The following is a 25,262-nucleotide window of genomic DNA, read 5'->3' as shown; positions in this document are numbered from 1 at the left end:
ACGCCGGAGGATCTCGGCTCTGGGTCGTAAATCGAGGTATCGGTGATGGACGTTGACTCGATTTCCTCGAGCCAGGCGATTTTTCGCATCTCGCGTGTCAACGCCCATCAACCACGGGGACATTCGGCGTGGGCGGCCGCGAAGGGGAGAAAAGTTACGGGGACGTTCCCGTCACTCGGGAGAGTTCGCGAGAAGTTCCTCCCTAAGTAGGAAAGGTCCGAGGTGTATCCCTGGCCGTGGCGAGTCACTTACCCTGAAAGCAACCCCCGGGGGTCTCGTCTCCCTCGCCGGGCGAGTGTAAAATGCCTCCGCAAGGACCGAGCCGTGTTTCGGCTCTTTCACGCCAGGAGAAAAGGTCGGCGCGAGCGCGTATTCGAGGAACGCGGCCGGGTCGATAGACGAGCGAGTCGAGGCCATCGCGCGAGGAGAGATACGCGGACGGAGGAGAAATCGAAGAGCGCGATCGATCGGACGATTCGGCTAAATCGGGCCGTCGAGACTCGACGAGGATCGCTTTCCATTTCGTCGGGCGTGGCCGGCGACCGGGAGGAAGGAGTCGATCGGGCGTATCGAATCGTCGCGATCGGGTCGAGGACGATAACGCGCCTCCTCGCGACTCAGCCTCGTTCCCTCGAAGCTCGATCGAGGGGTCTCGAATCTCGAGACGGGACGTCTCGTCGATCGGCCCGCGACCACGCGTTCCGGTTCCGGATCGATCGGCACGAGTTTGAAGGGAAGTGGCGGCTCCGAGCGGATGCGGAGCGTCGTCGTCCCGGCGTCGGCGTCGACGCTCACGCGAGACCGAATCGCTTCCCCGAAATCCATCCAATTTCCGCGCCTACCCTTACGGTTACTTACGTAATTCGAGCGATAATCGCGTTCCAAGGAAGCTAGGCGCAGATATAACGACGTGCGTCTGCGAACTTACCTGTAACAAAAAAAAAGAGATCGCGTTATTAGTAAATTTGCTCGCGAGGTAACGCGCGTCGGAGATAACGTCAACTCGGGGACCGCGGAGACGGCGATTCCAAAGGCGGCCGAAACGCGGCGAGAAAGTAGCTGTCGTTTCATATATATAGAATGACTCTTTTATATCACCTTAACGAGCAGTTCGTATTGTTTGCGATTGTTAAAAAGTATTTTAAGGATCGACACGGCCTATTTCGCCGATCTTTGTCCGTCGACTCGTGAATATCCTATTCAATCGTCTCGAGGAGCAACGTGCTTGCACGTCGCTGACGCACGTTATGTTAAGCAGGCTGATACACAATTCGTTTATCTGGGTCTCATCGAATAAGGTCCTGCCGTCTCTCGCGATCGAGAAACTGGTCCGTCGCGTAACTCTCGGAGAAAAAAAAAAAGATTCCCCTGGCAGATAAGTAATCGGTCGAAAAGAGAGAAGACGCGTTCTGGAATAAAAGTTTCGACCGGCGTTACCAGCCCAGTTTCGACCAGAAGCTTATCGGCAGCCGAACGGAAAGCTCGCGCGAGCTTACCGCCCGAGTCGCGAATTTCGACGATAAGGAAGATCCCCGCCGCATCGCACCGAGCTTTCGTTCCCATCGCCGGGGTGAATCGATATTCCACTTGGCCGAACAACTTCGTTCGCGGACCAGCACCTCCTTGGAGATTAAACCGAACTCGATGAAAGTCCCGCAACTACCCCCGGATAAGCGTTTCCTTATTTCGCGAGATCGATATAATACAATTACGGAACGTCGCTCCCGAACTCGCGTTTCCTCCTTGTGTAAGCTAAAAAATGTTATTGCCACTAATCGGACGACCGAGTAATGCATAATTTCTTGATCCGGAATTTTTTCTCAGGAAAGCGATCCTTTTTGGTTGTCAACTAAACGAAAACGATTCTGGAACCAAATTTGGCTGAACCATTGGTCTCGAGGTGTACCCCAAAAGTTTCAGTCAGGGAACGGACCCGGGTGTTGCAAGGAGGACGCGAAGGACGTAGATTTCTTAATCTGGGAAACGAGCGCGGAGAAACGGGACTGGATGAAAGTTCTCGAGTTGAAAATCCGCCCTCGAAACAATGGACCATCGTGCACTTAGCTCGAGCGGAAAGTAGGACCGTATCACCTTGTGCAGAGACTACGTGCCGTCTTCAAGAACGAAGATCAAATTTACCCGGCTCGGCAATGGACCCTCCTTGCTCTTTCCGAGGGAATAATTCCCAATTCTATTATTAATTCTATCATAATTCTATTTCCGTTTCTTTTTTCAACTCGTAGGTTTAAAATAGGATTTAATTCGAATATAGTAGGACGCAAAATGTTGAAAAGAGGACTTAAAAAATTGAAACAGGACCAAAAGAGATCTTATGTTACGCAGATTCAAAGGGTTGAAATTTCGACTCGGATCGTCGCCGACTATAACGAGGAATTTGAAGGAAAAGGAAGGTAAGTGGTGAAATATCGATTATTCTCGGATTTTCTCGTGCGGAAAGAGTCAGGGGCCCCGGGACTGGGTGATCCACACCTGGCTGTGAGCATTTGAGGGCATCAATGACGTCAGAGCTCGGGGGTGGAGATTGCCGTTACGTCACTGGCCCCGGCCACGGCAGCCTCCGTCGCCGCAACAATCGATCAGCGCCGGCCCGAGAGGAAAGGAAATATATCGTTAATAGCTCTCGGCCGGGAGCCTATCGATTAAATTTCCGATTGCTTATCGATATTTCACCTACGCCTCGAACTTCCACAGGGAAGGTTTCTTCCGAGCGGAAGACCGAACCGGCAAAGGACGCCCCGGATGTCTTCGTTCGGTCGTCGACCTTCGACACGTGGTCATTTTTCATTCCTTTTTTTTGCGACGTACTAAGGCGAGTATATATTTTCGATAATTTTCGCACCTCCGAACGAGAAGTTTTTCCGCGAGTCAACGGTTGAAAAGGCGATTTAGGTCGCATGTACGCGAGATGGTGCGCGTAGAACATCCGACGCGAGTATTATTTAAATAGTAGCGTATAATCGGAACCTCCGCCGTCGAGACTGCGAAGCGAAAAAAAATGGAGGAGAAACGGCGCGTAACGATACGCTGCAGAGGTGGAGGTAATTAAGCCAATCTCCGCAAACCTTAAAAAGGTTAAAAAGTCTGGGGATAGGGGAAGTTCTTGCACGACGGTCTTTTAAATCTTGCAGGAGGGTTGCAATTATTCCCAGGACAAATTCGGCAGGTCTATCCGGAAATTATAGGGAGCATCGCGGTCGCCGGATTATCGCGACTTCGAGGTAACCGTGGTAATCGCATGGGTGCAATTGACGCTGCAAATGTCTATATCTGATCAGAAGTTCGGGAAGCAAAGTGCCTGCCGGACATCCGGCTCCGGCTCTCCATAGTCTAGGAGGATAATCGAGTTTCGCTAAACGCGTCAGCAGTGACGTCGACGACCATTGGCAAACTTCGAAAATTATTCACGGAGGCGCGATCGTGCTCTTTCGAGTAATCGATTCGACCCAATTTTCTCGCACCCGGAAGCTAGTGACGTACTCCGCTCTCGGCTCGAATAAATGCGTTTGTTCGCGTCGCGTGCGCATCGAATCCTTGGAGGTGCTCAATGCAAAGTAAACCTCGTATCGGCGCAACCTTTTACGGAGACAATTAGGTCGGATGCCCTAAACGGCAAGAGACCGAGCGCATCCTCTCGTGACGCGAACCTCGGTTCGACGCCCGATATGAAAATGTCATGAATTATTAATCACGGATTCAACACCTCGCGGACAGGGTAGACGAAACGTCGACGTCGTCGGTTACGAACTTTCGCGCCAATCTCTCCGCCGAAATCGGTAAATCGCGGAGCGACCTGTACGTGGGAAGTTCGCCATTAAAATCGCGTCTGTGTCCGACGTCGGCATTGTTTCACAGAATCGCGCGGAAATTGCCGTTTGCCCATTCCCCTTCCTGCCACGGCGAGTCAGAAATTAGACCGAAATTGCAGATACCGGCTATCTATAGGACGCGATCGATCGGTCATTAATATCGAGTGCTCCGTCCCCGAAGAACCAGAAATGAACGGGGAGAAGTACCGGAGAAGCTGGGAAGGAGAAAATAGGAAGCGACTCGCGAAAGCCCACCACTCGACCGGCATGCGGCTGCAGCTGCAACTTTTTCCTACGTTTATACGGAATACGGGGGATGCGGTGACCCGCATTGCCGTCGACGTCACGGCCGCGTGTGTGCATGCAACTGCATCGGGGTTGTTGCTTCCCGCTCCTTTCTCTCCTTTCTTTTCTCACGTCCCCCGCGGCACGGCAACGATCGCGCCATTAAGGTGATGTAAAAGTGGCGCCAGAGAGGTCTCGCTTATGAAGCTTTCTTCCGCGCTGCCGGTACCGAATCGTTTCAAACCCTACGACGTGAACGCGGAAGCTGGAAAGATGGATCCGATACCCATGAAATTTCAATTTTTAGAAATTCGTTTATGTACATTTTAAAGGTTTTACTTTAAATGACGTTTCGGGGATTTTGGGACCTTCCTTGTGGCCTCGGTATTCGGGTCGTAAAATTGTAAACGATTCGGTAATCCCAGTTCGGGGAAAAGTTTCGCGAACGATCGACCTCTCGGATACTACTTTCCCATTTCCTTAAAACGCGGACGTTCGGCGGACGGGCAACCTCAGGAAAAAATGGCGTCAACGTCGTTGACGGTCAAAACTGTACATTATGCCCGCGGCACTACCTTCGGACAATCGATACCCCGAGTGCCGCGTTACCGCGGGTGAAATCTTGCCTTGGTCTCCCACCCCTCGTAAACTCTGGAGTCCGTCAACCTTGACGTTGTCACGAGCGGTACCGTCTTCGAGCCTTCGCGACCCGGGGATCGAACGGCGAGTCTCCGTTTCCGCGATTCTCCTTCTCAGGGATCTCTACCTCCGAGGTAAAGGAAACGAAAAGCGACCCATGCGAGATGCTCGAATACAAATACACCCCCCGTGGCAGGAGACGCTTCCCTCTTGCCACTCGGCGTGCACGTTGCCGGAGGGAACGCGCTCTCCTCGGGGCAGGTCCGCGGAACACCTTTGATCTTTGAGCGAGGTCCACCCACCGACGGCCACAAAGCGACCGCCCGAGGTGCAGCGCCCTAACCCGAGATGGAGATAACCGGGAAAGGGCAGGGAATTCATGAGGCGTTTGTCCAAGCGGTCCGCTTAACGCACGCGACCCTGACCTTTCGCGGGTCCGACTCGTGGTAAACGAGTCGATCTATCGCTAATCTCGCCGAGCGAAACTGACCAGCTGGAGGGATGGACCCTCGGCCCGCAGGGGCAGCATCCGCCACTGGACCGCTTGCGTCGGCGAGCGCACCAATCCTGGCCCATCTTCTCGACTTCCTCCCGGAGGCATATCCCCCGAAGTGCCTCGACCTCTTCTAAGGGATCTACCCTCTCGTCGCGTCTCTTCCACAAAGTACTTCCCTTCTCGACCTCGACTTGGCCGGCGTCGACTTCCTCGGGGAGCTTGCGTCTCGCGACGAATCGACAGTCCCAAAATTTCCTCCTTTTCTCATCTCAGACGATCGATCGATTTATCACGGTCGATCGCTTCGATCCATCACGTTCTCGCTCGTGCTCGCTTCCTACTCCACGCGGCTCGACTCGAGCGCGTGGGTGGGACGAACGAAAACAAAATACATGTCGCCGCGTACCGTGCCACGAGTAGTCCCGCGAACTCCTCTCCCAGGAGAGGACACCTTCCGTCGTTCCAGGATCGATTGATTTCCCACAGATTTGTCCCTCCGGTCAATTCGTAATCGCCGACGTATTATCCATCTCCGGGTCCTCCGGGGGTAGTTCCCCAGACCCGTGAAAAATCTCCCACGAGGTGGAGGTAGATCCTCGAGATGGTTAGCCGAACTCCGTCACCCCGATCGGGGGATGATTTCTCCCGCGGCCCGATGTCTTGCGCCTCCACCCGAGGATCGGTCGAATCGTCGCACTTTCGAATCGCAGCGATTTGCGAGTCTGGCGAGAGAATGGCGAGGGGTGGCGCGAGAGTCACACGTCTTGCGGCGATCGCTCTCGCGGGGGGTGTCCATCGGGCACCCAGGGATACCCGGGGTGCACCTGTTAGGTACCTTTCGCTTTCGGCGAGAAGACTCGAGGACGCGTCGCGGCCGACGCGATACCGCGGCCCGGCTGCGGACCCAGACGGAGAGGCGCGCACGGCTCCCGCTGCTCTATCGACGCGAGCGCCGTGCGACTCCACGCCAAACCAACCACCTTCCACCTTCCACCTACCCCCGGCGAAGAGAGAGAGAGAAAGAGAGAGGTCGAGCATCCGCGACTTCCCCCTCGTGGAGAGAGCGCATGGGGGTGGCCCTCCGTCGCGCGTTTTCCGTCATCAGCGTTTTCGGTACCCTCCACCCTGACGATAAGGAAAAAAGTTAGCTGTCCAAAACAAATATACATTGTCTACATATATATCGTTGCTCGAATCGTATATAATTGCAGGAAACAATTATTTTGCAGAGAAAAAAAAATTCATTGGGCGCGTTTGATCGCAGGATTTTGTAGTGGCAATGTATGTTTCTTCGTGTCAGCCAAATTTTTTTTTCTGAGGATAGGCACCTCGAGTAATGACGAAGAATGGATTCTGGAATAATAGAGGATCGTGGTTTTGAAAATCAAGCCGCGATCGGGAATGGGGTGCTGTATCCGACTTTAGGCGAAATTGCAGGAGAGAGAGACAGAGTGCACACAAGTGCGTGCTATCGCTCGAGTCGGAGGAGATTTAGATTTTAGGAAGGGTTTCCCGTTCTTTGGAATTTAGATGCTCGATCATGCAGTCGCGTGACGAGGAAACGGAAGCTCGTCTCTTCTCGTGACGAGTTTTCGATGGTGCCCTCGGTAGCTAAGATACGTTTCTTTCGGAGCGCTCGGTCGATATCTCGGCGAGTGCAGTGCTCTTCTTATCGAGGAACTCCGGGCTCGATATCGTTGCTTTCGAGGTATTCCTCGGGTTACCACGTGCCGGCATGAAGGTCGATAAGACGTATCACGAGCTACTCTTATCGCCTGCTGTTTTACCGACTCGCGCGGAGTCGTTCCCAGTTTCTCTGTGGACGGCACCACTGGTCCGAATTATGCTGCGAATTATCCGCGAACCTGGCGGAAGCGTAACATTTTCCAAAACTGGGGCAAACTGCAGTCGGCTTAACTAAGTAAAATCTCAAGGAGTCATTACCGGAGCCTTTGTCTGGATTTTTTTTTGTGGTTTCAGTCACCACGGATTTTTATCGGCCTCATTGGGTGGTGCGACAACGTTGACATTAATTCACCGTACAGTGGTCACCTCCCTATAGCGTTTTCCCGAGCAACGCGAATATTACCCGTGACGGTGGTCGCGGAATTAACGTCGCGGAGTCACGCACCCGGCGACACCATTTATTCCCACGATTAAAATAATTTATCAGAGGACGCGTCGCCGCGCCGGACGAATTCACCGTCGAATTACCCTGAAAGCGCATACTCGGGCGCGGCGCGTTTTCAAGGTTCTCCTCGGATGAAATTCATGCTAGATTTACAAGGGTGCCCCGTCGACGACCTTTTCGCCTAGACGGGTTAGGGGTATGAATATGTATGTCTAGTAAACGGTGACGAATAAATCAGAATAAGCCGTTCCAGTTCCGAGGACGAGATATCCTCTGCAAAGGCTGCGACGTCGTCCGGGGGCAACTCCTTGTCTCCGTTTCTTGCCTCTTTCACGTCCCTCTTCCTTTTCCCCTTTTGCTCGTACTTTCCTCCGGCAATACCTTTCGGTAAACCTCCTGCATCCACGCGACAAACGGATCGGTGCTCAGCCCATAGGAACAGCATCCCCGCGACGTCATCGATCGTGCCGTAAAGTTCGAATCACCTGTCCGTTACAGGGTCGGCGCGATGAACAATTTGTAACTTCGGTCGGCGTAATCAGCGAAGGACCGTTTGTAGGTCCGTCGGGCGAACGGCTTTGGCCGAAAACGGGATCGCGCAGGAACGACCAGACGGATGTTATATGGGTCGCAAACGTTATTCCGCGCAACGCGTTACGGCAACAAAGGGGAGATTACGTACGCAGGTACGTATGTACGTGCCAATGCACGGCGCGCGGTATTACGAAACAAGGTAACAGGTGCATGGATTGCTCGCGCAGTTGCGGTCGTTACGGCAATTACGTAAAACTGCGAACCGCGTGCGCCGCCCCCCTGGCGAGGACCTCAAAGCGTCGAATTCCCTTTCCAGCGTTGCGGCACGGCGACGGCGATCGCGAGACTCGGAGGCTTTGACCCGATAATGGAAATCGATCCGCGGATTAGCCGAAGGTGATAAATTCAGGGAAACGAGCGCTTCCTCTCGAGGCGGCCGACGTGCGCCTGGAGTACCGAGATGCAGAGAGCGAGCAGCCACTCGGTACACCGCGTAATTACCCCGGCGCACCAAAGGTCGTCAGCGATGCTCGCGTCGCCGTCCATCCGGTACAGCGGATATGCAATTCCGACATTCCTCAGATATTAATCCTTAACGTGGCCCGCGGGAGTCGTCAGCCCCGGGGCGACGTGCCCGGTGAACCCGGCCCAACGTGTGCCCCGACCCTGTCGCCGATTTACCTATACCGATCGATATTTATTAATTTTTAGTAAAATTCGTAAAATCGAGAACGGTACCACGTTCGACGCGATGTCGTGCGAGGACGTCGTTTCGTCCCGAAGGAAAGTGGTACGGCTCGGAATGACGTTTGGGAAATCGTAAAGCACGGGTCGCAAGGGTAGGGTCATAAGTTTATAGTCGTCGCGTTATCGGTACAACTACCACGGCGGTAATGCCAACCACCGAGACCCGGGTAGGAGGAATAATCAGATGGCTCACTGGGCCGAGCGAAATAAGGTACGTAGGTTTCTTCGACCGTAAAGTGGCGAAACCGACGTGCCCGCGATCGTGGAAGTAGGTTAGCTAAAATCTGGCCATCGATAATCGGCTCGCCGTACCCACCCACTGCACCCATTTGCGTGGCCTAAAATTGCGCACCGATTTCCCGATCCCTTTAATACCCTTGTCAATTGCGGATTAAACAACGACGACGCGGCTCGACGTCGATGTAGCTAAACCTCGTAATTAAAGGCAAACGGATATTTGTTCATGCTTTACCATGCTTAGCCATGCACGGCCGTACATCGTTTGTGACGCGCCCGCAATTAGGGAAGATGGGAGATTTCGCGTTAACTCAGGGTGCACAGGGGCGAGGGCGAGATCGCGTCGAATAATCGAGATGGCGGCGGCTCCAAGGGGAGGCGACGCAACCTCGGAAAACCGGTAGACATTAATGTCCGAAGGAGCGGTAAACGCTTACATTCGGAATAGCTCATTTTCCGGCGAGTAGTCCCCCATGTTTTAAACGAGTTCCCCAACTCATCTTGAAACTATCTCCAACTTTTCAGGAGCCGGCGAGAGTTCAACCATTGCGACGGCACGATGTCGATTTTTCATTTTATTAGCCTCCTTCCCGACGATCCGTTTCCCCAAATGGGTCTCGGATGGAAGTATTCCCCGGCGGCGGGTTTCGCGCTAATTTCAAGTTTGTTGCAGAAATTGGCAAGTTCGGCGCTCGTGGGATCGATCGCGAGATCTATAACAAGGCACGGAAGTCGGGACACTTCCGGGTCTTCGTTGGAATTCAGGTCGGAGTTCCCTCGGCATGGGGTGGCATCTCATTGCCCCCTTCGACGGACGCGTCTGGACCTTGCCCCGGAAACCAACACGATTTCGGAATATCTATTATGGGATGTGCGGAGCCCTTTGTGCCCGGAGTTCCCATCAAATTTGAGTTAATTCCCCGCCTCTGAATAGGCGCCCATTGCTGGACCACGTTTGCCATCGGGTCGAGTTGCATGCGCGGAGATGAAGAGAATTAAGGGACAATTCGCAAAGTTTCAAAATGGACCGAGCCCATGACCCCGTGGGTCCGATTAGAATATTTGAAAATGTGAGCGTGGGTGCTCTTGAAAATTCTACGAGAAGGGTTAAGGCTGCGACGTGTCGAAAAAAAAAAATATATAACGACCGTTTTTCCGGACTTCGCTGCTAAGTCGAAGCTCTTCGCACCTGCAAGGTAATCCCAGCGGGCGGAAACTAATCCCGATACGACGGAAGGGACGACCCCGGAATCCTTGGCTTAATAAAGTCCGTCGCGAGCTTTCGGCCTGACGTACCTTGAATAATTCATGAGCAACGATTCCGAGGCGTGCCAGATTCGCCGCGCAAAAAAAAAATACTTTTCCTTACGTTCCACGACCGCTATTCCGTGCCCGACAAGAGTCTCGATTCCGTCTCCTCTCGCCGTTGCCAAAGGTGTACAAATATCAAAATTAAGCGGCGCCCGACTCGGGAGAATTTTCTCCCGGCCTCGCAAAGTACTTAAAGTGGAGTGAAACGAGAAATCGAAGCTCGCTGGGCGAACGTTCGCAACTTCGGCTCGTAGCCCAAGGAGCTTTGACGAGAATCCGCGACCAGAGGGGTATACGGATCTCAGAGTTTTAATGAAACGTGTACACCTTCCTTGGCAGTCCCGTCCAAGCGAACTTCCTCGTTCGAGCAAACAGACGACACGGAGCGACCGTTCGAGAGAACGGAGTGTTCAGAATTTCTCCCAGAAAGTGACGTTTCGCGAATGTGAAGCTCGTGCGGTGGCATGGCACTACGTGAAGCTGCGTAGCGCATTCTTAGGACTACCTTTACCGGCCTTGCTGCACTACTCATCTACTTACGGTAAGAAGACATCGGATTCACTTTGAGGCAGGACCAACCTCGGCAGAACGATGGCCTTGTTCCTCCTGGTTCTGAGGGTCTGGGCAGTCAGCTGCTGAAAGTCTGGGGCCTGTATCGGCGAGTGGGGGCTCAGGATGGTGATTTTCCTGTCGCTGCCTCCAGGACTGGTGAGGGAGAAAATCCCCGTGGCAGGTGGCAGGCTCAGATGTTGAGGCAGCTTTCTCTCGAGGCCGGTGTTGGCGAACAGGCCGCGTCTGATCTCGGCGTTCAGGCTCTCCTCGCGATGCAAATTTTCGCTGCTACGACTGGATTCCAAGGTGACGATCCGCCGCACGTCGTTCCTGGACGCGGTCAAGAAACTCCGATAATGGGTCTTGGAGGCAGCGTGCGTCTCCGAGGAGGACGACAGCGATTCCAGGGATTTGGAGTCCTCGCTGTGGCGGTCGTCGGCGCTCAGGTAGTTTCTGGTGGTGCGCAGCGACTCCATGGACCTGGTGGTCACCTGGCTGGTGCTCGCGGCGAGGAGGTGCTTCCTGGGGATGCTCTTCACCTCGGGTTCGTACTCCTCCTGGCTCGAGCTGGACTGGGGACTCCTGTTGCTGGACATGAAGAGGCCGACTCTCGTCCCCGTCTTCGTGCGAGTCTCCTCGATGGTCCCGGAACTCCCGTAGACGTGGATCTTGGTGACGGTTCTGTGTTTTCTCGTTGACTCGAGGGCATCCCCCGTTGCCGAGTGCACCTCCAGAGTGGCGACCGACGTCTCCGGGGCCGGAAGATCGACGCTGCTCCCGCTGCTTCCCAGAGCCGACAACCTGTCTCCAGGGTCCTCTACGATCGAGGAGGCTGGGTCCTCGTCCTTCGGGATGTTTTCCACCTCGTTATCCGAGGCGCATTCCACGGTGTCCGATTCGCCGGCGGAATTGCGACGAATGCTCTCACTCTCGATCAGCCGCTTCGACGCGGTTTTCTTGACGAACTTGTTGACCAGGGTCACCGTCTCGCGGACGTCCTCCGTATCCTCGTCGTCCATCTCGTCGAGCGTGGAATCGGACGGAGTGATTTGATTTTGTAACTTTTAATCGGGTGAAATGGCTCTCCCCGAGGAACGGAGCACAAGGGTTGCAGGAGACCGGATCTTGGCGGCGGGGGTGAAGGGATCGTCAGAAAATCATTTGTAGGCCTTCCACCCTGCGGAGGCGCGCTCTCATGGACACCCCCGGCCCATGGGAGTACTTCGAGATAAGGATTCACCGGGACTCGAGACCGCCTTCAGAAACGAGGATGGTTATCCTCGATCACCCCGGGTCCTCTGGCATATACCTCCATCAGGGATATGGGTTCTTCGCCGGACGATTTCGCTCTTCTTTCGGCATTTTAATCCTCGCAGGTCTCCCGTTCCTCCGGCTCGACGAATCCTCTTAATTCGGCTGTAAAGTTCATCGAGTCGCTCCAGAAATGCGCTTTTCCGAACCGCTTTCAACGCTTAGAGTCACCTCACCGGGGAATCGATATCTAATTTAAGAGTACGTCATCTTCCGAAAGGAAATTTAAATCGGGCCATAAAGTTAAGCCCAATATTGGAATGTTTCAGATAGGACCATTTTAAATCTCAGTGCCTTATCAGGAATTCACGGGTCAATTCAGCGGTAAATCAAGGCGTTATTATAGCGATGTTCTATCCTGGGTGTGTTCTCCCGCCACCGTGCACTGATCTACCCACGGCTGCGCGGACGTTTTTAATAAAAAAGAAACCTTCGCAGAAATCAATTTCCCTCGCACGCCTCGTTGGAGATTCCCCTCCCTCATTCGTGAAGTTTTAATAAAATCTAAAAAAAAAAAAAAAGGAGCCGAGGGATCGGTTCATCCGCGACAAATAAACTCGGTGATAAGTCCAACACTCGTACGAGAGTCGAGTCGTCGTAAAGACACGGATTTACGATCCGATAAACATCGTGATTAATGACGAATGACGACGGAGATTACCGCTTCATTGGGTAATGGCCGATCTGCCGAACCTACTCCTTGCGTGCGCTTTATCGAGCCGGGGCGTTTAATTTCCAAGTGAGTTTAAAGCTCCGCGAGTACCTCTCTTCCCTCTCCGTTTAAATCGAAGCAAATGCTTCCTTCCGAAGACTCTCGGCAGGTATCGCCGAAAGAAATCTTGAAATTCGACAATGGCCAGATCTTTCAGCGGGTTGCGTGAAATTTCGAGACTCCGCCGGTCATCCGGCAGTGCCGGGAACCGAGGTCCGAATGACGGGTTCGCGTGGCAAGAACGAATTTACCTCGGGAATCGTATCTTTTGATTGGCCATCGGCTTCGAGGCAGATCTCGATCGCCGACAGACTCGGCGATTTACTCGTATCGCGAGCTTTTATCGCGAGCGGGACCGATGAGATCCGGCAAGGTAATTCGCTTCGCGCGGGATGAAAGCCCCCGGAGCTTAGCCTATTATTACCGTAATCAACTTTTCAGGATGGAACCTTCCGTGGCTCATCTCTCCTCCGAGTACCCAACTAAACCGAGCTCCGCCTCGTGCTATGAAACGACCATTCTTCCGTGCTACTTATTTACCGCCCGGAGAATCGGGAACCTTTTCGCTATCTCCGCAACCGAGCCCTGGAGTTTCGACCATGAAAATTGATTCGAACGTCTAAAACTCGCCCGCGACGTTTTTCCATTCCAAGATTAGCCCTGGGACGACCGAATTTGGCAAAGTCGGGGCAATGATAAAGTTTCGCGAAAAAGTTTCCTGCGACGCGATTTAACGGGCGAATCTAAAGGGCGCGTCCGGGTGTCTCCAGGGGATGCGGAAAATATTTTTTCGTTTCTCCCGGAGAGGCCATTAAGAGGATTTAAAGCTAGAGAGTCGTGAATTCGAGTTCAAGAACGGCGCGGGTTTAATTCCAAGTTTTTTCCCGTCCTTCGATCCCTCGGAACTTGGTATAATCGTGCGTCAAAGTTTCTCTCTCTCTCTCGAGGTTAGCATTCATTTTCATCGTTCCTCGGCGTTGAACCGATATTCCGCAAAGCGAGCCGTTCCACGGAACTCGGAGTATCGCGGGTCCCTTAGGTGCAGAAATGGAAACCGAAGTAAGCCACTGCCTCGGAGGTTGAAAGTTGATTTACCGATGCATTAAAGGGGTCGAGGATGCACGAACGTTAAGCCCGTTAGGAATAACGCCCCCGGGTTTAAGAAAGCGCCCAGCTTTGTTCGGAGGTTGGTGTGCTCGCGATGTTCCCGAGGCTTCTAAACTTAGACCTTCTAGAGTTGCAGACCAAAGGGGCGGCTCCCTTGCAACGATGATTTCGCAGCTGCTGGGTGTCGTCCGCACGGTTTTCCGAGAGTTCGAAGCCACTCCTGGTCTTGCTCGATCAAACGCTGCGAAATTTCCGCAACGAGCGTCCCGTGGCCGAGCACGGATGGCTGAGCCGCCATGCTCTAATTTAATCTGGTAAAAATTCAAGCGCAGGAGGGAATTGTTCCACCTCGTCTGAAAATGGACGTCAAGCTCGAACGGCTCGCAGGCGGACTCCAAATCGGAGCTTGGCCTATATTTTAAATAGAAACAGCGCGGGGGATAGGGATGTTTCGTCTTTTTTTTTTTTTTCGATACTCTCGATTATATATCAAATGCTCGGTCGGCTGGTTACACGTTCGAGACGTTTCGGGTCGGTGTCTCGCGGCTTCTGAATCCGCCGACACGTCGGGGTAAAAAAGATACGTCGCTGGTCTAATTTTAGTCGAAAAGCATCGTCGGCCGATGAGTGGCCCCGCTTAACGGTATTGTTGTTGGCTGCTGACACGAAAATCGAGCAAAGTGGTCGAGTTAAGTTCCCTTCGCGTGACATCGACAACGAGCGGTACCCGTGCAATTGAAAATGCCCAAACGAGGGTTTTACGTGATCGCGGCTCGCTCTAGGCACTCTAATCCCGAAACGACCGGAATTCCGCGTTCGAATCCCGGAGAGAAAAGCGGGAAAAGAGTTATCCGCGCTTCCGCGGTCCTTCCGCAACGGAGCTCTCGTAAAGGTCAAGAGGCCCCGCGCGGAATCCACGGAAAAGGATTCACATATGCTCGCGACTTTTAATACCGGCGAAGAGGTTCCCGGTCGCGGCGATCCGTCTCCTCCGTAAAATGTGTCTCCGACTCCCCGACGGAAAAAACGTCCACGCGGCGTCGTGGCGGAGGACAAACGCAGGCATTTCGCGCTTTATAGCAGTCGACGTCGCGTTGCTTTTGAAATTAGCGAATCGAGCGAGAGGGCGTCGCGGAACGGTGCCAAGATTCCTTGCCAAGTTGCCAACGGAAACTTTAACCGCTTAAAGGGGTCCTCTCGCCGGACGTCTTTTGGCGCAACGATGACCTTTGCCAGCAGATCCAATTCCGAATTCCGACGAGCTGCCTACGTGCACGCGTACGCAAACTAATCAGTCCCCCCAAAGGACCACTTGCAAATTGAGCAAACATAATCACGAGGGCATACCGACTTTTCTACCGACGGCCTTCAAGGACCCCAAACCGTGCTCCAAGTAAAGAGGAGGTTCTTCGCAAGGACGAGCAATCGACGGAATGCGAGACTACTTTCATCCACTGGAGGGGAACCTCCGACGTCAATGTGATATCTTCTATCGAGACCGGCAACAAAATCCAGTATCGGAAACCCGTTTTTATCGTTATCGCGATTACGGATCGAGACCAAGCATGAAAATCAAACCGGGTCTAATAAACTCGGCATGAATCAATTCGGAAGAGTTTGATGAACAGAGACGAATAGAATTTGCGTTGTTTCGGTAAATTAACCATTTTTTTTGTTTTAATCAATATAACGAAAATGTTTCTGGATAAATATTTTTCTGGCCCATTTTCGAGCGTTCGCGTTTGTCGAAGCAAGCTTTTTATGACTGTGAATTTTTTTCCGTGTGTAAGCCTTGGCGTTCGGGTAAGGCTATCGATTCGTCCCTCCGACTTCGACAACTTTTCCGAAGGGTTTTGGCCGTTTCCCTGCGGCGGTATCATCGCTCTTCTTGCCTTAGTCGGTGGTATCGTCGTCGTGGTTCGATCGATGGCAAAGCCGAACTCCTGGGGGCCTCGAGTTCCGTCAGTTTCCGTGCCGTACGGTAAGGGGGAACGCGAGTGCATGAATATCCACGGACTATTAACCTTGTTCCTTCTCGGTGAAATGGATGGATTGTCCCTTTCCGTTGCGGCTGCCTTGCGGGGACAGCATTCACTGTCGTCGCTCCGACTCTCTATCGGCAAACTCTCGCGGCATCGGATTTCGAACTAAAAAAGCGACCGACGACATTCCACCCCGTGCTTAAGTAAAATTCTAGATGGACCTCGAAGGCTGACTCGGAAATCGGCGAAAACGATTTTCCTTTATTTTGAACATTTTAAAATCGACGATTTCTTGCTGGCGGGCCTCCGTGACAAACGCCCCATCGAGGTGTTTCGGGTAATCTGGTTTCTCGCATTAGTCGCCAGACAATTCGGTAGCTCCATCGATTAGCGTAAAACCCTCCGGGATGGCGGAATTAAGCCGTCGGTAGGGCGGCTTATGATTGGCTTTCCAGCAATGGGTATACACGGATTACTTCAGGATTTGGCGCCCAACGGCTCCAGGATTTTCCAAAGCGGTAGGGAACGTGGCACGGCGTAAGAGTTCCTCCGCGGAAAGCGAAGTTTCCGGCAGCGAAAATCTTTCAGAATTTCTCCAGGGGCGACGGCGCGATTTCCCTCGAAATGGCACTGCAAAATGACTCGACGGCCGCACACGCTGCAAACGCCTGACTTTGACGACCCGCGACTCCTACCCGAACAACCACTTCCTCGAAAATCCTCGTAAAATCCCTGATGAACCGTACCTGCGAAACCGTTCACGCGGGTACAGGTTTATCCCGAGGCCGTAAGTACGGCGTCCAGTTTATTTATCGGAGGAGATTAATTAAACCGTCATTGTCGCATGGACGAGGTTCTGCGCGAAAGGGGCAGAAAATGCAAATGAAAGCGGTCCACGTTGTGCGCCACGGCGGGCGCATGCTCGTGATTTACGTCACGCGAACCCAACATGGCTTTGTTTATGGGCGGGATAATTAATTAACCGAGCATAACGTAATTTCGTTGTACGGTTCGATCGTTGTTCACCGGTCACCCCCGATGCTCGGTAGCTGGGTCTTCGGACCTAAAGGGGCTCCACCCTGTATGATGGTTTCAAAAGCGCGTCTTTGGCCTCCAGGTCACATCATTTACGGTCATACTTCTCGTAACCGAACTTTCCCCGGAATCGTACGTTTCAACTCCCCCGAGACCCCCGACAACTTTCGGGAAAGTTTCGCTCAATCCAGGTAAGTGCAACGACGAGCCATCGTTACCTCGCCAGCAATCGATTACGGGTACTTTCAACGGCACTAACGAATCTGGACGGATGCAGCTCGTAGCGAATGCGCCCTCGACTCGGATTTCGACCATGTCGCGCGTCGGCAACGAGGAGACAAAAAGGACGATTCGGCCCTAATCCAGGAAATTGGACTTTCAGGGATGCGGGAGGTAGTTCCCTCGGGGTTCTCGAGTTGGACGAACGTCCCAGGACACCGAACACCGGGAGAGAACTTGCGTGTAAACTGGTTATGTCATCGGAGGCGGGGCCCTTCTCGTCTCCGGGGTACGAGGTGTCTTCCGGTGACGTAAAAGCGAAATTTCCACCCCTTGCCGGTTCTCGCCGACGAAACGGACGTTTCGACGCGAAACGACATACGTCGGCCACGGAATTACTACCTTACGGAGGAAGAAAAATCCCACTCCAGGTACGGCGTAGACGGCGCGAATATCCTTTTCCCACGCCCACGAAGGAAGACCGAGCGCGATCGTTTCTCCTCCTCGTCTGTCGGCCCCGAGAAATAGACCGATATAAACTACCTCCCGGCTTCGTTCGGACAAATCGGATAAGGACCTCGGCGAATTTCCTCGGAAACGGATCGCCCGAAAGGATCATCCAATCGGCACGGAATATCGGACGCCCGGCCAACCTTGGAGAGAGCCGCAAAGGGAGGATTCGAGGCGGCGGCAACTTGGCCCCATTTTCAAAGAAAATCAAACCAATTATCCTGGGACTACGAGCGAGTCCGACTCCCGTTTCGGTCCGGTCGTTCCTCTCCCGTTAAGGTGCCCATCCGGCCGATATGCGGGAAAAAATGCGAAAAGTCGCAGAAAACGGAGCGAAGTGGTTACGGACTGCGAGTCGACACGCGACGTGCAAGGACCTCCCTCGTGGGGACACTTTGCGTGGCACGGTTTCTACTTTCTCGCCAATGCATTCCTGGCGACCCGAAAGAGAAGGCAGAGGACGGAAACGGTCCCGCGAGATGCGACACGGCTAGATATCGCAGTTTTTGGCTCGGTTCCAAGATTCCAGGGAACCGGCAGAGGTGGAACGCGACACAGGTCTCGCGAAGATATCGAGCCTTTCCTTCGATGACGTCCAAGGACCCGGGTCGACCGTGAGGGTTTTCTCAAAATTCGAGCCGCTTTGTATCGAGAGAAACCCGAAATGTCGAGGGGAAGAGGGCTTCCAGGGAAACCGAACCCGATCCCCCGGGAGGGCTCGGGCGTTACAAGATCGTAAGGACCGGCCTACGATCGGATGTCGGGGCACGAGGATACGTCCGGTCTGTCGTCTCGTAATTGCCTACGTGTTTGGTATATCCCGAGGGACCGTAGGTGGAATAAGCGAAGGAAGGAACGACTCCTTCCGTATATGGGACAGCGGAGGAGAGCGCGGCATTTCGGGCCATTTATATGAAGTAAGAGGGGCGGAACATGCCCTACCTTTTACGCGAATGCGAAAGCCCGGCCTGGGTCGCCGGGTCGGGACGAACCTAATTAAATCCATTAAACGAAGGCGAAAAGATGGAAATTAAAGGGGAGCGCGGCAGAGAGGGATGAAATCCGTGAAATTGCAATCGGGCGTCCTTGTCAACCGTGGAAGGCGCAGCGGAGGTTCGCTCCGTGACTACTTCGATTCGGATATAATTCGACACGCGAAACGATCCAACTGTCCATTTGCCTCGACGTCCGACACGAGACATGGAAAACCACCCCGAAGTCCCGTCCACCATCTCCATTTTGGATGGAAAACGCTCTGCGACTCCTACCGACAGCAAGAATTCCCTCCTCGTCCCTTGATCTCTTTCTCGAGATCGTTACCCAACCAGGGATTAGGATTCGCAAGGTCGGACTCGTCTCGAAACTCCTTGCGAAATTCGCCACTCTCCTGGGGAGGAAGTTCAAAACCATAAAACGGGAAGAAATCCAAAGTCGAATAACTTTCAATAGCGACCAAAGTGAATCCTCGGCGCAGCTGGAGGAGCGAAGTTGGACCAACTCGGAGCGAATCCCTCGAGATGAATCGTCTTGGATCCGAAGATCCGAGGCGACTTCGAGACTTTGAATTCAAGCGTAACTAAATACCCACCCAACGCGGCGGAGAAAACATCGGTTTATCCATTAAGAGGTGAAACGACCTCCGGTTTCGTTGGGTGCAATCCGAGTCGAGGACATTAAGGGTTTCTCGCGGAGTCGCGACCAGGTTGTACGTAAGGGCCGTAATGGTCCTTGCCGCACCGTCTAGTACCGAGGTAAGTACTTAAGGACCTGCCGACCTAACCCGGTTTAAGGTCCCCGCGAACGCGAGCGTCGTGTCGTACGCCCCGCCGCGTTAAACGCGAAGTGGTCTTCATCCTCGGCCGTTAACGATCGAGAAAATACTTCCCCGAAGCTCCGGGACGTGTTAAGGTGATATGAAAGTGGCATCCGAGGGGTCGCTTGTTTGCGATACTTTTCTCCGAACTGGGTATGTCCAATAATAAAATTTAATTTTTTATAAAAAATGTTAAAATGTCTGCAAATAAATTTTATACAATTTGAAATTTCATGGGTGTCAGGATCTAGCTTCCGTCCTCACATTATTAAGTTTGAGATGATTCGGCACATCCAGTTCGGAGATAAGTTTCGCAAACGAGGCCAATTGACGCCATTTTCGTATCACCTTAACCCACACGAATTCCGCACGAGTGGGTTGAGGGGGAGGAAGACGCACGTCTCCACATATCGTTTTACGCACCAGCGAGTCTCCTCGATGGGGCGAAACCGAGGGTAAATCGTTGCCTCGTCTCTTGAAAATTTTAAGGCCCCTCCACCGTGGCCAACTCCGGCAAGACCCGCGAAATCCCACCATCACGGCGTGCAATCGCGTTAAGCCACGAATAATTAAACTGCGTCTGCGTCATCCTCGAATTCACCTCTGCACTTATGCACTCTGTCTCCGCGAACGAGGAGGGCGAGGAATGCGCCAGAGTTAAATCTCCAGGGGAATTTCCAGTTGATAGCGGAGACGGAAAAGGGCGATATCGTCGCCGAGCAAATTCAGCAAATTTGCAAAGTTCGCAAAAAATCCAGGAACCGGAGGGGTCCGGACGTCTCCGAGTTCCGTCGAGGCAGGAGCGGAGTCTTTCGAGCACTCCTTTAATTAGACGGTGCAGTTCTTTGGAAGTTCTAAGGAGAAAATCGCGGAAGATGCGGCGAATCTCAAACGAGTTCCAATTCCAAGATGGAAGTACCAGAGAAGGGAGGAAAAATTAGTATCGAGAGGGTTGCGCTTTTCTCCTAGGGAAGGACAAAAGTGTATTTCACAGGAAGCGACTTCGAGTCTCGGGATGTCCAGATTCTCCTCGATCACCGTTCCCGTAATGGTTCGATAAGGTCGACAAGGTTAATCGTTGGCTACAGTCGGTCGGACCCTTTTTTTGGACATTAGGCTCCCGGAGCTTTCCCTCCCGAGAGGATTCCGCCGAATATTAGGACACTGAACGACCCCCGAGGCCGCGCAAACGTGGACTGCTACATCCGCAAAATGTCAAAAACTGAGAGACGACAATTGCAAACGCTCCCCGGGAGCTATGGCCGGCTTAACGCAATAGTTGCGTTTTGCGTGGCCACCGAGTGCCCTGCGATACGAGAAATCGTTTCAGCAGAACGTATTTCGGTTCGCCGCGATGGCCTTTTTTTCGGTCGCAAGGTTCGTACGAGATCGTTAGTCCACATTATCCAGGGACACCCGGTAATGATCACGCGATCAACTTTTTCGCGTCCCTCTGCTGGAAAGAACGGTCTCTAGCGGGCTTTGTGCGAGTAGCATAGTATACTTGCCGGCGAGAACAATACCGCGAAGTGACTGGTTTCCAGTTTTGCGCTCATCCTATTCTCGCCTGGAAAGTCTAAGGAGACAAAGCGACTTTTACCGTCGCGCGAAAACTCGTATCTCGTTGGTGGCAAGGCTTCACAAGAGTGACATCTCCAACGGGATAAAGGCGAGGGATACGCGTCGTACAAAAGATCGGCTCCCTTAAAAAAAGTCCCCTACAAAAAATGTTCTATTTAATTCGTTAATAAACATAGCAGGGCATTTTTTTCTACCACGGGGGATGTCGGCCCATTAATCCGCGTAATAAATTCCGTGAACGTCGCGGTAATATACAGTAACCGAGCTCCGTCGATGGTACGCTGGCCCGATAACTCTGCGGTCGTTAAATTAACGGAGTAATGATTTTATTGTAACAACGTCAGGACGCTAATGGGGTCCGGTAGAGAGATGAAATACGACATACTTTCCCGATGCAACGGCGGCGCAATTTTATCGTTCCTCGCGATTCCATTCTTCCGAGTAACCGTACGATCATTACCCGCAAATGCACACGGCGTGGTCATAAAGGTCGTTTACGGCGACAAGTGCACGAGGTCGCGGACAGAGAAAAAAAAAAAGGGAAACACGACAGGAGCAAAAAAGAAAAATCCGTAGGCTTGAATTATTGATCGTATAAACCTTTCCGTGGTCGAGCGATTCGACGTACGTACGTACGTGGCCATCCGACGTGGATTCCCTCTCGTTTAACGGATGTACTTGCGTGTCGAACCGTCCATCCAGAAGTGTCACGTCGAATAAACAATTACCGTTGTTGACATTAATCCGGCCTCGTGTTTGCGGTAATCAATCGCCCCGTAGGTTGAAAAAGACTCGAATGTGGCAATAGGCAAACGATCGGTCGATTCGCCTTATAGGAATCGGCAAACGTGTAACCAATCTCGCATCGAAAGATCGGACCGAGGTAATGGCTGAACAGGAACTCAATCTCTCAGGAGTTAATATTTCCTCCCGGTTTACTTTCCAAAGTTATACACCCGCTTGATGCTCTAACTCGCCCTAGGGAACCTGTTGGGGTAAGATAAATTCCCAGCATTTTGTCGCACAAAAGCAGAGGTCCTTCCGAATTTCCGCCTCCTTTCACACTTGCTTAACGCGCGCGTATATGCATTCCTCTTATGAATTCCCCCGGAGGTACCTAGGGCCTGTTTGCATTCAAGAGCGCGCCTGTCCGTACCCATTTATCTACGCAGTGAATAATTCATCACGGCGAGTGCGCCAGCTCGAGTTGCAAAAAGAGAAACATCCCAATTAAATCGCACCCCTCTCCGACGTTCAGCCTCCCTCTCGAGAATTCTTCCTCTACCTTCTTTCCTTCTGGACCATCTAGGGAAAGACGCCGCGATCGCGACAAATATTCCGTTCGAGAGTCGGATCGCTTCGACGCATCGTTCGATCGCTCGCGTTGCATCTCGGCCGATCGATAGATGCAGCGCGTACGTGCAAGTCCACGCAAAACGAATGCGACAAACATCTTCGAACGACCTGGAAGCTTCTTTTGGGATTCGGAGTACTCATGCGTCATTCATTCACGTCGGGTTATTCCATTGGCCTCCGGCCCTCCTCCCGGGAGAAAATGCTCGCGCTTTCCCGGAGGATCAACGGGAACGTCCGTCGGGCGGGAGCTACCGAGTAGACGGAAATCCGCGAATACACCCTTCGGAAAGTTCAACTCAAGAGCTCGTTCAAACTTCTCATTTCGAGTCGTACTTTGCGACGACATACGACGTTTCAGCGGCTAATTCAACCCGAGCTGCCGGCCCAGATGCAGTGCGGACGCAAGTGCATGCCAGCTGCCAACTGCCAACATTCGATATTCGGGGGGAATCTTGCGACCCGCGATGGATAGTACCTTCTTCCAATTTTTTACATTTTATGCGAGCACGGTCGTCTTCATTGTGAAATGCTGTACGAACAATAATCGACGAGTCGCGTTTCGCCCGACTCGGCCACCCGGCGATGCACCGTTTCATCCGACAAATGTGGCAGCAATAACGACGTGCATCGATGGCTGCACCGGGGATGGAATGAAATTTACCGTGGTTTAAGCACGTGCGCGTTTCGGTAGCGGCTGGCGTCCGGCAAAAATTCTGACAATAACGCCCAAGTATATATTCGGCCGCCCAAAATCCGGAGCCCGTGAGGAGCTATCATGGATCGGTAATTGAAGGTTAATTAAGCTGCAACTGCGCAAACTTATTAGCATGCATGCATACACCCGACAAGGACGGGCGAAATAATATTTGTGATATGAATGCCGAGGACGGCGAGAACCGAAGGTCGAAAATTTAGCGGGCAGCTCGATCGGCCGACAAAGGGGAATTTTTCTCCGTGCTCGCGACAGGCGCCCTTCCTTTGAACGTCAACCGTTCGAGAGCTCGATTATTCGTTACGGACATCGATCGATCGATCGATCGATTACCTCGCGGTAGCGAACCCGAGTGTACTTTATTCGGTTTTAGTCGAGGTGTGCTTAACTCGAGTTTCGACCAAAGTGCATGACGAAGTAATTTCCCGGACCGCCGTGGAACTCTGCATCGATCGGTCGATGCATTTACGTCGACTCGTTGCAGGCATCCCCACACGTGCGAATAATGGATTGCGAATTTCTCGCGTTACAGCCTCGCCATTGCGACTCCGCGATCCGCGATTTCCAAAGTCTCCGGTTATGGTCATACGTCAAGTGCTCCCCGACGCGCCCTCAGGATTTCCGTCGACGTTGACGGGGCCGATATTCCGATGTCGCGATTAACGATCTAAAATCGAGCGTTGAAAGAAGTACATCGCGATACGACGAACGCGAACGGGTCTAACCTGGTAAAAGTGGACGACGATTCTCCGTGCCGCCATCGATCATTCCTAGCATTCGCGTGCATCCGCATAGATTTGTTTCGGACGCGTAATGGCGCGCTCTAGGCACGGAAGGTCAACGATAAATATTAGTCCTTAGTGCCATTGCCTGGTATTCGGTGCGGGAATACCGTAGACATTCATCGCAGATAGGTCAAAAGTGAAAATCGTGTTGGGTGAACGCGACGTCGGTACACCTCGGGACCCGAGCACAAGAAGGGAAGCTCCTCCTAGCCAGGCTTCGTCGATTTTCAAAATCGCCTTCTTCCGCCCCACCGTGATCGACGATGGCGATTCAAAAGTGGAAAAATCGGCGATCGGAGTGGAAGTGGAGCGACGAGAGAGGGAAATCCGTAGGTCGTTACATTCGCGTGGAAACTCGCGTAAAGCCAATTTCCTCCATTGCGATTCTTCGGCGCGCGATGGGTATTCGACGGGGCGCGTTTCGCCCGATGGCTGTCCCATTATACCGCATCGGGATCCCTCGTTTCCTCGATATTCGAGGCCGGATCTCTCGCAAAAATGTAAAAATGTCGCGATGACAATGGGCCGAGGTAACGACGCAAGGTCGGTCCAGGTCGCGGAATCGCTCGCGACGTCTTACCGACGAGTGCGGTCGAGGAGCTCCGCTCGCGGGAGACCCGAAGGTCTCGGAAGGGAAGACAAGTCGCATGTATTATTCATGCGAACTTTTACCCCTTCCTCCCGTGCCTCTCGGGCTGAACGGATTGAACGTTGCCGTCGATCAGAGGGAGAAAGGTGCGATTTATTCGCGATAACGCGTGAGACTTTCTGCGCGTTAAAAATGACTCGTTATTACATGGCCGAACTTTTGAAGCAACGAGTTTCACCGACTGCAAGCTCGCGGCTCGTCGGGATTTAAATAAAACGACGACGACGGCGCGATATGTCGGGAAGTTTTGGATTATTTAGTTCTTTTCCCTTTTTGGCATTTTTAACATGTCGAGTTCTAGGGTCCGTGTCACTCTCTTGTCGCTTACGGTAGACGATGATGGGTATTTGGGCGAAGTTTAACCTTTCTCCCGTGTGGGATTCAATTTCTGGTCGGTATCGGCGTATAATCGGTGAATAGGGAAAAGCTAGGCGCAATCGGGGGCGATATCGCTTCCCGATACCCCGAGGTGTACAGAGAGCATCGAGAATTGCACTAACTTTAATTTCCTAATGCACTTTGTAATTATCTAAAACGTTATATATATACCTCGCAAAAGGTCCGCGGAACCGAGAACCCCAGGAAGGGCTTCCCTGCCCGTCCTTATCGCGCATTCCGCGTACCTCGAATATCCCCTAACGATCGAAAGAGCCGTTTAATATCGATTTCCCGGCACGATGCAACCCAATCCTCGAAAGGTCCACAAACCGAGTAAAATGGTTGAACCCGGA

General features: G+C 52.7%; 1 protein-coding gene across 7 annotated transcripts in view; it reads right to left on the bottom strand.

Moving 5' to 3' along the window:
- Positions 1-25,262, bottom strand: part of LOC105704041 (cAMP-specific 3',5'-cyclic phosphodiesterase) — a 137,464-nt gene that overhangs the window by 43,360 nt on the left and 68,842 nt on the right. For 4 of the 7 annotated variants that reach the window (XM_012432888.1, XM_012432889.2, XM_012432890.2 and 1 more), the window contains exon 2: positions 10,748-12,175. The exons of the other annotated variants lie outside the window; for them this stretch is intronic. In XM_012432888.1, coding sequence (XP_012288311.1) covers positions 10,748-11,778 — 1,031 coding nt within the window. In that variant the 5' untranslated portion in view covers positions 11,779-12,175. The remainder of the gene's footprint in view (positions 1-10,747; positions 12,176-25,262) is intronic. 7 annotated transcript variants of the gene reach the window in all.

This window comes from Orussus abietinus, unplaced genomic scaffold, assembly GCF_000612105.2.
Source record: "Orussus abietinus isolate OABI.00-Male unplaced genomic scaffold, Oabi_2.0 scaffold11, whole genome shotgun sequence".
Classification (NCBI taxonomy): Eukaryota; Metazoa; Arthropoda; class Insecta; order Hymenoptera; family Orussidae; genus Orussus; species Orussus abietinus.
Note: the sequence above shows the minus strand (reverse complement) of the source record. Positions and strands in the feature narration are given on the sequence as shown.